The 13,122-nt window shown below is 41.6% G+C and overlaps 1 protein-coding gene across 1 annotated transcript in view; it reads left to right on the forward strand.

The window, feature by feature from the left end:
- The first annotated feature begins 444 nt into the window (after positions 1-444).
- CXCL12 (C-X-C motif chemokine ligand 12) overlaps positions 445-13,122 on the forward strand; it is a 190,372-nt gene continuing 177,694 nt past the window's right edge. Inside the window, exon 1 of the mRNA XM_073686121.1 lies at positions 445-589. Coding sequence (XP_073542222.1) covers positions 529-589 — 61 coding nt within the window. The 5' untranslated portion in view covers positions 445-528. The remainder of the gene's footprint in view (positions 590-13,122) is intronic.

The raw sequence follows: 13,122 nt of genomic DNA on the forward strand, positions 1-13,122 counted from the left end.
CCTATCGATTTGGACAATTTTTAGGCTCCCTCCAGACCTCCCGGGGGGGGGGGGGTGCCACCGGTAAAATGCTTGAGTTTCTCATTCACTTACCTTGGGCTCGTTGCTCGGGTCGAGCACCCAAGCATTTTAGTGATCAGTTATCACTAACCAGATCCAACAACACAATGCATTTCTAATATTTTACAGCCTGAAATCAGTTCAGCTCATCATTACAACAGTCCCCTTCTCAAATGTCATCAATCTCCAAGGCTAAGGGACAAATGACAAGCCTGTAGTACTGGAGAAGGTTGTGCAGCTGAAATAATGTGTGCAGTTAGCAGAGAGCATACCTATAGAGAAACAGCGCTGTGCTGGTCTACATCCAACTATTTTAATAGAGGAAGGATGTAATAACATGCCAGATGTGATAAATCACTAGGAGTTTGTCCCCACCCCCAGCCCTGCACTCCCAGGCATCTCCACTGTGAGAAGAGCTCATTCTCAGACCTGCTCTCTTACTGCAAACATCTCTTACAAGGCATCAGCATGGACGTGAGGCACCTCGCTCTCCTTACTTTACTGCTGGGGATGATCTGCTCTTCAGAAGGTTGGTAGTCATGGACCATCCACAACTCTTCATCAGGAAGAACATTTGTTGGAGTTTCTACATAAGTTTTACAAACTCTTCCGCCTTCTAAAGTTCTTGTAACATAAAAAGGCAAGGTGAACCCCACTAGAGGGGCGCTGGGATGTTATCTGTAAGGCTGAGTGTTAACTAGGACAAGTCATTGTGGTTTTGGGGTGGCTGGCAGTACATGGCATGGTTTGTTGCTATGTGGCTTTTATGCAGGTGTGATTGCTGCCAATCCTGCATCCTATTTATGCCACCATGTGCAAGAATTTATGCATTACCAATCTCTTCTGTTTTATTTCAACATTTGCGTTTGTCCGATAAATATATAATGTTTCTCCCACTCTAGATTGTAGTCAGTTTCTTTTTCTATTTTTCCTGTTAGCTTTAGTCACAAGGAGATCTGCTCAATTCTTGGACAAATGCTAAACTTCAACTACTGAGCCAGACACATCAGTATAACCTTCAGTGAAAAACTCCCAGACAATTGTAGCTTTGGAATAAAGGAGACATTATTAAATAGATCAGTAATGTTTTTTGCTTGGAATGTGTGCCACACAGTGAGGACCTACTTGGTGTCTGTCCATGCCTCCCTTACAAGCATTGCCGACCATCCTTGAGGCTCAGCAGAGGTTTCTTTCAATAGTCGAGTTCAGGATATTGGTAACTGAATTAAACTTCTAAACAACACCAAAAATTATATATTTAATGAAAATAAGTTCTGAGAATGGGAAACCGAAGCTATTCATCATCCTGACTAATGGTCTAGGGGTCTAATTCCAGGTGTGCTGGAACACTTTGTCATAGCTTGTTTAATTAGCCATTAAACCATCTCAGAATCCTAGTGTTTTTAGACGAGGCCATAATGACTGAATTCTGTGGTCAGCAGTGATTTGGATTGGTGTTGTAAATCTTTAGAACTGTGTTATATTCAGATCCAGATGTTTATGCTGTCAGTATAGAGTTGGTCTGTTCTAAGATACTAAGGTGTATGGTTGAAAAGTGTTCATGTTGTGGCTTTTATTGATAACATCTACTTCTATATGTCTGTGTGGTTTTTCCAACAGCTGAAGTGTCAGCAATTTTTCTGTGGCAGAGCGGATTAATGCAGACATAACATTACACATACTTTAATATTATTATTATTTATATAACACCATTGATTCCATGGTGCTGCACATGAGGAGGGGTTACATTATATATATATATATATACATATATATATATATATATTTATATATATATGTATATATCCATATATATCCACAATTGCTAAATCTAGCCTGATAAACAGTATTTTGCACCTCCAATAATTTAATAGAAATGTACAGCTATCTGAGGGCCCCTGATCCACGCCTGGGATACCTTTATGCCTTTATTTCTTATGATCACTTTGAGATTTGTACCTTTTGTCCTGCCCTGAACATCTGTTAATGGTGGACATTTAAGTGGCCAGCTCTCTCTTGTCTATAGTAAAATCACACAGGACTTTGTTTGGGGATTGGGAACAGTTCATTTAACTATTTTCCATTAAAAAGAAAACCATAAACATCATTAGCATAGAAAGATAAAAGAACGCCAGCCCAAGAGGGTGTGTGACTAGTCCATGGATCCTGTCGTCTAATCAGCTGGGGCACATTACTCACCCTGTATCTGGTGGTGGTATATCAGTCTACAACATCTGGAAAGTATAAATGTATCTATGCCAGTTAAGCTCCTCATTAAGACCTTCCACTAAAAGGTTAACTTTTCCAATGGCCTTAAAACCTTTAGGGCTGATTCACAATTTCCAATGTCCTTATAACCCTTAGGATCTGGATGAAAAAGATAGGTTTAGTCATAAATACTACAGGCTTTTATGGCATGATATATATTCAGTATATTCAGATGTGTTTCAACAAGGATTTTACTGAGTCCTATTAGGATTCAGTTTATAAATGTAATTAATTCAAAATGAAAAGATTATAGTTTATAACTGCAGAATTGTTGGTGCTGGATGTGCCGTCTTTATATTTGTCTATTACTTTGCCTACGATTGTCAGTACATTTTATAATATAGTTAATATTCTGTGTGCCCAATACTATAAATATGCTACATACTATAATACAGTTACACTTCTACAAGCACTAAGATTTCCATAGTTCAATGAGACACACAAAGCCTCCAGCATGCATCAACTATAAAATCACTGAACCCCCTTTTAGCATCAAAGCTTATACAATAGGGAGCATTCGGCTACATTGTGTGATCTAACAATTCAATATCTGACTCATTAAAATATAAAATTGTCAATGTCTAGGAAACAATGACCTGACAATAAGTCATAATGGGTTCTGCGGCAAAACTATGTAGTGATGAACCATGAGCCCACTGTTCACATACTTAATAGGCACTGATCTGTCCTCACTATGTAGTCACTGTTCACATTTTCTGTAGTCACTAGGTTGCCTTGACATTGTAAGGACTATAATTCTGCAGATTTTTGTGACTGGAGGTATTTTCTCTAGTAAGTGCAGCTGACCACCCCTGTTCCTTATCGCCCCCATGTTACGGCTATCTTTATGTATACATATTCTAATCACAGACAACACAAGCTTTTGCCAGACACAAATTCAATTCTATCCCTCTGTATATTTATATGTGATCAGATAAACCAAGACACAGATCAAGAACACTCCCCAAACATGTATGCCTGGTCCATGTCCCATTATCATTTACATCTTGCAATTCTGGTATGTAGTGCTTAGTCACAGCTGATGAGAAATGTGTTTAATGTATATTTTATAGAAATACTTTTATGCCAAAAATGACAAAAGAATTCTAGGAGTGTTACCTTCATTGGCTAACTAAAAAAAATATTTGTAAATTTGTTTGGTGGAGGAGTCTCTGCTCTGAAAGTTTGTAAATCTAGTATTTCTGGTTAGCCAATAAAGATATCACTCCTAGAAGACTATTGTCATTTTTCGGTATAAATTTATTTCCATAGATTTTCAGCTAACTCGGTACCACAGTTTCATTTCTTATTGTGCCTTCTTTCTGTATCTTAAATATTGTGCTATAGATTATACTGATCTACAGTGAATTTTTGTGGCCTTCATGAATTGTGCCCTTTCTCTACATGTTTTGCATAAACTTTTTTTTTTTACCTCTTTTACATCATTACACTTATTATCATTACAATTATTTAGATGACATAGACATAGATATCATAGTTTTCTACAGATAAATATTCTAGGTGTTCAAAAGCTATATTAAAGAAAGGCTTTTTTGTCAATGAGGATAAACGCTGTATCTATGACATTCTCCTACTTCAGTATTAAAATACGGAAAGTATTCAGACCCCTTTAAATTTTTCACTCTTTGTTTCATTGTAGCCATCTGGTAAATTCTAAAAAGTTAATTTTTTTCCCATTAAAGTACACTCTGCACCCCATCTTGACTGAAAAAAACAGAAATGTAGAAATTTTTGCAAATTTATTAAAAAAGAAAAATTTAAATATCACATGTTCATAAGTATTCAGATCCTTTGCTCAGACACTCATATTTAAGTCACATGGCCTCCATAATCCTTAAATTGAAGAAGTTTGAGACCACCAGAAGTCTTCCTAGACCTGGCCGTCCAGCCAAATGAGCAATCGTGGGAGAAGAACCTTGGTGAGAGGTAAAGAAGAACCCCAAGTTCACTGTGGCTGAGCTCCAGAGATGCAGTAGGGAGATGGGAGAATGTTCCACAAAGTCAACTATCACTGCCGCCCTCCACCAGCCGGGCCTTTATGGCAGAGTGGCCCGGAAGCCTCTCCTCAGTGCAAGACATATGAAAGACTGCATAGAGTTTGCTCAAAAACACATGAAAGACTCCCAGACTATGAGAAATAAGATTTTCTGGTCTGATGAGACGAAGATAGAACTTTTTGGTGATAATGCGGTATGTGTGGAGAAAACCAGGCACTGCTCATCACCTGCCCAATACAATCCCAACAGTGAAACATGGTGGTGGCAGCATCATGCTATGGGGGTGTTTTTCAGCTGCAGGAACAGGACGACTGGTTGAAATTGAAGGAAACATGAATGCTTCCAAGTACAGAGATATCCTGGATGAAAACCTCTGGACCTCAGACTTGGCCGAAGGTTCACCTTCCAACCGGACAATGACCCTAAGCACACAGCTAAAATAAGAAAGGAGTGGCTTCAGAACAACTCTGTGACCATTCTTGACTTGCTCAGCCAGAGCCCTGACCTAAACCCAATTGAGCATCTCTGGAGAGACCTGAAAATTGCTGTCCACCAACGTTCACCATCCAAGCTGAAGGAACTGGAGAGGATCTGCAAGGAAGAATGGCAGAGGATCCCCAAATCCAGGTGTGAAAAACTTGTTGCATCATTCCCAAGAAGACTCATGGCTGTACTAGGTCAAAAGGGTGCTTCTACTCAATACTGAGCAAAGGGTCTGAATACTTATGACCATGTGATATTTCAGTTTTTCTTTTTTAATAAATTTGCAAAAATTTCTACGTTTGTTTTTTTTCAGTCAAGATGGGGTGCAGAGTGTACTTTAATGAGAAAAAAATTAACTTTTTAGAATTTACCAAATGGCTGCAATGAAACAAAGAGTGAAAAATGTAAAGGGTCTGAATACTTTCCGTACCCACTGTATAATTGTGTGTGGGCCTATATATAATTTTATTTTTTAAAGACCTATTTTTTTAAATATTCTTGCTTATTAATTTTAAGTCAGCATCAATATTTCCTGTTTTATGTGTAGGTATTTTAAAGTTACTTTTTTGTGGTAATCTTCATTTGCTTTTATCTACTATTGAAGGAAGCTGTTGAGATTATTTTGTGACCATTAGTAATGTGTCAAACACATTCAGGCATGAATCTATCCTTAAAATGTGCAATAAATGTTTGAAAGGCATACAATAAGTCCTACTATTTACTATAACATGGCATTATCTAGTCATTACAAGCCAAGTGATAAGATATTTAGTAGCATTGCAATAATTGACACTTCTCTTGTGGTAAAGAAACATCCAGTTGTTCCAATCTTTATGGTGCCCAATTACTAAAATATTTTACAAGCTTTCCATGGCTAAGGACAAGCAGTGGAGAGGGAAGCAATCAAAGATAAAGGATCAGAGAAGATAAAAGGAACTACTGGAGAAGAGACACCTTTGTAGTGCAAACACCCAAGTACCTGTCCGCAAGTTTATTCAGTCTATAAGCAATTACTCTAGAGACTTCAGTAAAGCATTGCTATTAAAAGGGTCACACAGTCTTCAAGTAAATGCAACTTAGAAAATCTGATGAATTCATGAATGCTGCAATCTAATAAATAATGGAGTTCATGTTAAGAGTGGATCATTTTCCAGCTTCTAAAATATGCTGAAATGTCTGTGGCCTGTAGCAACAGCCATTGGATGACTAAGACTAGAAGATCTATCTGAGATATGAAGCACTGGAATTCCTATGAAAACAGAGATTTTAAGGTTGGTTGCAGATGCCTCCATGAGGACCAAAAGTTAAACTGAATAACCCTCTCCCCCTTCTATGCAGCATACGGCTTTAGTTTTAGTGAGCCCGTATTTACAAAATGACCAAGCTTCAGTGACAGAAAAAGCGTAGAACTGCAGGGCGTCCAGAGATAGAGTGACATTTAAATTGGATAATTGTGGCTAATGTGAGTCTGCGTCCAGTGGTGTCTTGTTTAAGCTTGGATTTAATTTTCAGATTCCAATGGCTGTAATATAATACAGAGCTCCCTAACATTTCCTGCGCATTACCACGTCTGACTGAAAATACAATGTGAAGTTACAATTTTCATTTAAAACTGCACAACCTTTAAGTCAAATAGATATCCTTCAATAATAGCAGAAATAATAGCATATTATCATCAAGTATAATTTATTCAAATGCATTAAATTGGCATGACCTGCCTTGATGGGGCACACAAAATAGACTTGCTAAATATAAATTACAAATATAAAAATGGAATTCTAAAAAAAACATATTGAAAGGGTTTGGTAAAAATGGGTGCTGTGTTTAGATAACTAGAAATAGTGCCTATGGGTCAGGTATAGCAGCTCGGCCCCATGCACTTGAATAAAAGACAGATCTATTGTCTATTCTCTTGCAACAAATAAACAGAAAGAACCATAATAGTGATTGGGTTCAGAGAAGCTTTACTATTATCCACAGGTCAGCAAATTTATGGTGTAATTTTCAACTTTCTGTTTATATTTTAATCATATCAGTTGATTATCACTTCTTTCTATGATGGTTGTGCTGTAGGTTTTTTTTATCTACTAACATGATGCTGGCCATAGAAGTTTGTTTATTTACTGTGTTTACTTTTATGGCACCATCATATTCCGCAACCCTTTACAGACATCATCATCAATGTCCCTAATGCAGCAGTCTATACTACCTATCAGTATGTCCTTGGAGTGTGGGAGGAAACCGGAGCCCTGGAGAAACCCCGCGCAAAGCCGGGGAGAATACACAAACTCCTTACAGATGTTGTTGGTGGGAATTGAACCAAAACCCCAGCGCTGCAAAGTAAAAGTGCAAACCAGTGAGCCTCCGTGCTTGAGCTGTCTTCTAAATAGATCTAGCATTTTGATATACTCTAGTAACACTACACTGGCCATTATGGGCATGCATTATGAAAATGATTGCCAAAATCACACTAATTTGCAAATAAGAATGATTTTCTATGCAATTGTGTTTCTGCTTTACAGAGAGTCTGTCAATAGGATCAATCCTTCTAAGCCGTCTATATGGGCATGTAGATCAAAGAAAGCTGCATAAAATGATACCTTGATTTCTGAAATCCGATGAAAGATTCCAAAGAAATCCACATATTTTTTATATGCAAATTAGCTAAAAAGATTTCTGTGCCAGATTGATCCTGGGATCTAAGGGGTAACGTTTCTCCTTCTGGAGAGTGACTACCTATGCCTGGCATGTCAGAATGAGGAAACTTATACCCCATGCATGCTTCTCTGGGAAATTAAATATGCAAATTGCCTTTTCAGAGAGGAAGAGTACTTGAACTCTAGTGCCACCTATTGGCAGATGCCCTGCAAAGGGTTGTCTTGTGAAAATAACTCTTGTTTATATGCTCTTTTAGAGCTCATAGATGTCATAGAGGAGAGTCCCTTGCTCGGGAACCTCTCCTCTGTGAGCCAGAAGGAAGAGACATCATGAAGAAGTACATCTTTCTTGTGGGCCCAAGCTGTACTTGTATTAAAAGGAAAGCCATTCATCTGAATGGGTGCCATGTAATCGTACATTTGCTCTACAGCTTCCCACATGACAAAATCAGCAATTGGCTGGGGGTGCCAAGAACAAAACCATAAACAGCTGTAAAGGACAACTACTTTGAGATGATTTCAGATTTATTGAACACTGTTTAAAAGAACTTCATCATATTCAGGTTTTGGGGTTAGTTCTTACAGATGCCGGCAAACCTGCATAATTTTTGATTTAGCAGACGATTCAGGGAAACACACTTTCAATGTATGGGCAGAAAATAATTTTTTTACATTTCAATATATAACATAGTAGTGGATTCTGAGTAGAAACCACCAGAAGAATAGACCAGTCACTGCTTTTAACCACTTCATGGCCTTTGAAGCCTAATGTGGTTAAAAGAAGCTATAAAGACCAGAACATATGCACAGCAAGTTGTTTTTACATTGTTGTCCATATGTTCATTCTTTTGGATTTTTTTAGTGCATTTATTCAAGTATGTTCCAGGTGGAATCCGCCTGAAAAAGAAGTTGTGTGCACGTACCCTTAACCTGCTAACAAAAAGCCCCTTCCTAGGGTTTTCAAGGACTAGAACTTTGTTATTTTATCTTTAGGATAGAATGTTGATGTGTAATTGTGAGTGTCTGACAGTAATGATGAGCTGCAGTACTAGGCACAAGCATATGTAGAGATGGGCAGCTGTGCCTATATAAACTATAAATTGTGGCGTCACAGTGCAAGCTGCATAACAGCCCATGCTGCAGATAGGTATGATTATTGGGTCAAAGCCCTACTTATTAAACATTTGAGATCTATAGGATAGGCTATTCATTTTTCATTTTGTAGAACTCTATTTAAAGGGAATTTATCAGCAAGTTTTTGCTATGTAATCTCAGAACAGCCTACTATAGGGCAAGAGAATCCGATTCCAATTATCATTTACTGGGCTGCTTGGGGCAGTTTTGATAATAACCCTGTTTTATCTGTTGTAGATCTAGCAGTGGCCAGAATGCTGATCTGTGTATAACCCTGCCCACACTACTGATTGACAATTCCCCGCCAAACTCCCAATCAGTGGTGAGGACGGGGTTACACAGATTAGCCTGATTGCCATGCACATTAATCCTAGTCAGGCAGTGATAATCTCCTGCTGATAAAACACTGATTGAATTGAAATTACAACACACAGCTTAAAAAAATCAGGATCACATGCCTTATATTATATTATGCTGCTCGGAGACTAAATAGCAGCAACCTCCTGACAGATTCTCTTTAAATATGTTTTATCTTTGTCACATGAAAAAAAACCTGAATTTTACACAAGTTAATTTTACACTAAGGTATTAACCAAAAGAAGATTTAGAAATACCAGGCTAGTGCATCATATTTCCTCTTGTGATAGAGTCACTGTTGTGATATACGAGGGGAGGTATGTGTCACTCAGGTTGCTCTCATGTGTGAACTGAAACCTACTAAATTTCTACCAGCATGATATATGCTGGGATGTTAACTCTCTAAAGGGGTGTGGTTTTATGGGAATGACAGAGGGTGGAAGGCCATTCCCCTACCTACCCTCAGGGTGTGGCTGAGCAAGCTTAAAAGCTCGATCACCATTTTTTTCCTGTTGTTGTGGTTTGGAGATGCAAGGTCTCCAGACTGGGAAAGCTTCAGCTCAGGGTGGAGCTGAAAGCTGGGACTTCATCCTGTGTGGGCAAATCCCACACTCATATGGACTGTGTTATCGCTTATCTTTTGTTTTGTCATTTTGCCAGTAAGGCCGTCTTTATTCTGCTGGAGTGCAGGGCTTTATGCTGTATAATAAAGGCTGCAGTGAAAACCCAGGTTCCTGAGTATACTTCTGGAAGCAGCCGAGCGAGTCATCTTACCACAGTTGGTGTGAGAGTGCGAGCAAGATTCCAGGAACACATGTGCCTGCTATAAAACGTTGGTTGTCCTGGGTAAAAGCCACCAGCCAGCCAGAGATGTCCGGCAGTATGGAGGATCTCCTTAAACAGCTGCTGCAGAACCAACAACAGCAGCACCAACAGAACTTGCAGACCCAGCAGAGTCTGAAACAGCTGCACCGGGAGCAGCATCAGATGTGGCCAGAGACTAATAAACTCCTGATGCAGCAGATTCAGCAGCAACAAAGACAGGTGGAACTTCTAGCGGGGGACGTTCGCAGCAGAGAGGCCGCCCCTCCAGGTGATGTCTCATACGTCTGAAAGCTATGCAAAAGATGACCCCAGAGGATGATGTTGAGTCGTTCCTGACAATCTTTGAGAGAGTGGCAGAATGGGAGAGATTGCCGCTGGAGAGTGGGCAGAGGTTCTGGTGCCATATTTGGCTGGGGAGCCGCAAAAGGCCTATTATGATCTGACTTTACAGGATGCACAGGAATATGCAAAATTAAAAACTGAGATATTGGCACGCTCAGGAGTGACTATGTCTGTTAGGGCACAAAGAGTTCATCACTGGGCATATGCTGGCGAGAAACCTCCACGCTCACAGATGTTCGACTTGTTGCATTTGGTCCAGAAGTGGCTGTAGCCAGAGTCTTCCTCTCCTGCCCAGATGGTTGAGCGTGTGGTTATGGACAGGTTCATCCATTCCCTAACTAAGTTGGTGCAGACCTGGGTTGCCCAGGGCGACCCTCAGAATGCAGATGACCTCCTGGGTCTGATAGAGAGGTACCAAGTGGTCAAAAAATCCCTAGGGAAACCCAACATAATCACCTCCCCGTACTAGAATGCCCAAAAGGGGGAGGGTTCACCACAGAGGGGGTTCAGAGCCACAACTGGGGGGCGTCCATCTTCACTGAAGTTGCCGTAAGGACTATTGTTAAGGAGGTGATCTGTTGGCGATGTCACAATTCAAGACACATAGCCGCCCACTGTTGCATGTCTGCTAGCCAATGGACTGCAGCCTAGACAGACAATGTTCGTATTATGCTTACCGAGCCTGCAGTGTGGGCTGCCAATCCAACGAGGGGCCTGTGCAGTATCTATTATTGGAGTGAGGGTCCTGGCGCTGTTGGACACTAGGAGTCTCGTAACCTTAATTAGTGCCATTCTTTTCCACCGGCTGATCCCTACCAAATCTGTGGGCATCCGCTGTATATATGAGGATACCAAGAACTACCCAGTGACCAGAGTGACGGAACAGATCGTGGTGCCCAATCCCACCAGGTCGGGGTGGTCAAGGACCTGATACATTTTGTCATATTGGAGTGTTCCCTTGTTTTGGAACTTGTGGGGGAGGGGATCCAGACTGAGTAACGTGGACAAAAACCAGGACCCAAGAGAAATATCCCGGTCCACATTGAAAGTGGATGAGTTCCCACTGAGTCTCCTTGGTGCCCAATCCCACGAGTTCGGGGTGGTCAAGGACCTGATACATTCCGTCATATTGGGGTGTTGCCTTGTTTTGGGACTTGTGGGAGAGGGGATCCAGACTGAGTAACGTGGACAAAAACCAGAACCCAAGAGAATTAACCAGGTCCACATTGAAAGTGGATGAGTTCAAACTGTGTGTCCTTGCCGGCGACGAGGACAAGATTGTGACCGAGGTGCCGACCTCCCTGAATTAGAGGTGCCCGGAGAAAACTTTAGGTCAGCCCAAGTTCGGGACTTGACATTGAAAGGGGCGTGGGACAATGTTACTGTTTATAATGGTGTTGCCCAAGAGCCAGGAGCAGACACCAGGTACCCACACTTTGCAGTTCAGGGGCAGCTGTTATCCTGGGTGACTAGACTCAAAGGTGAAGAGGTAGTGAAACAGCGGTTAGTTCCAGGGCCATATCGTCGGAGGGTATTAGACATGGCCCACTCACATATTCTGGGGGGACACCTAGGGGTTGAGAAAATCCAGGAGAGAATAATGAGGAGGTTCTATTTGCCAGGATGTTACCGGGAAATCCTAAACTACTGTAGGTCCTGCCCCACCTGCCAGATAACCGTGCCCACCTCCCATTTCTATAGTCCCTTAGTTCCACTACCTGTGATAGAGGTTTTCTTTGAGAGGATTGCCATGGACCTCGTGGGTCCCTTAGTTAAGTCAGCTCGGGGCCACCAATATATCCTCGTGGTCATGGACTATGTGACCTGGTACCCCAAAGCGGTACCCCTAAGAACTTGTCCAGTAAAAGTATAGCCCGAGAGCTGGTCCATATTTTTTCATGGAAAGGTCTGCCGAAAGAGATTTTGACAGACCAAGTAACATGAGCAAGGTGATGAAGGAGCTATGCAGAGTCCTTCAGATTGCCCAGATTTGGGCCTCTGTTTACCATTCGCAGATGGACGGCCTAGTGGAACGCTTCAACAAGACCTTTAAAGGCGATGCTCAGGAAGGTCGTTAAAAAGGATGGTCGAGACTGGGACTACTTGTTCCCATTTCTACTTTTCTCCGTCAGAGAAATTCCTCAAGCCTCCACTGGCTTCTCTCCGTTTGACCTCATATATGGGCAGCATCCAAGAGGTCTCCTAGACATTGCCAAGGAAACCTGGGAGGCCGAGGTTACGCCCCACCGGAGCATCATCAAACATGTCGCCCAGTTACAGGAGAGAATGGCAAAGGTGATGTCCATCGTGAATAAATATCTCCTCCAGGCGCAGGAAGCCCAAGCGAGGGTGTATAACCAGTCGGCAAGACTAAGACAGTTCCAGCCTGGAAATCACGTTCTGGTTCTCATTCCCACTGTGGAAAAAAAGTTCCTGGCCAAGTGGCAAGGCCCATATTAGGTGGTAGAGAAGCTCGGTGAAGAGAACTGCAGAGTCCACCAGCCTGGCCGAAGAAAGCCACACCAGGTGTACCATATAAACCTGCTCAAGCCGTGACGAGATCGGGAACCCTTTGGAACTTCTTGCCTGGGAGCCACTCTCGAAGGCCAGGTGGAAGATGTCACGATAGCGGAGACCCTTTCTTCAGCCCAGAAGCAACAGTGTCGGGAACTCCTGCAGAATCGGGACCTGTTCTCATTGTTGCCAGGGCATACCCAGGTAGTAGAACATGACGTGCTAACAGAGCCGCATGTAAGGGTGAACCTGAAGCCATACCGGATTCTGAAGCACGACAGGAGGTGATCTGGGCCAAGGTGAAGAGGATGTTAGACCTCGGTGTGATAGAAGAGTCAAAGAGTGGGTGGTCGAGTCCAATTGTCTTCTTGCCAAAACCCAATGGAGAGTGGAGGTTTTGCAGCAACTATCGCCGGCTGAATGAGGTGTCCAAGTGCAATGCACACCAGATGCCCCGCGTCAAT

This window comes from Phyllobates terribilis, unplaced genomic scaffold, assembly GCF_046119375.1.
Source record: "Phyllobates terribilis strain yellow unplaced genomic scaffold, ASM4611937v1 Scaffold_5__5_contigs__length_657084704, whole genome shotgun sequence".
NCBI classification, from domain to species: Eukaryota; Metazoa; Chordata; class Amphibia; order Anura; family Dendrobatidae; genus Phyllobates; species Phyllobates terribilis.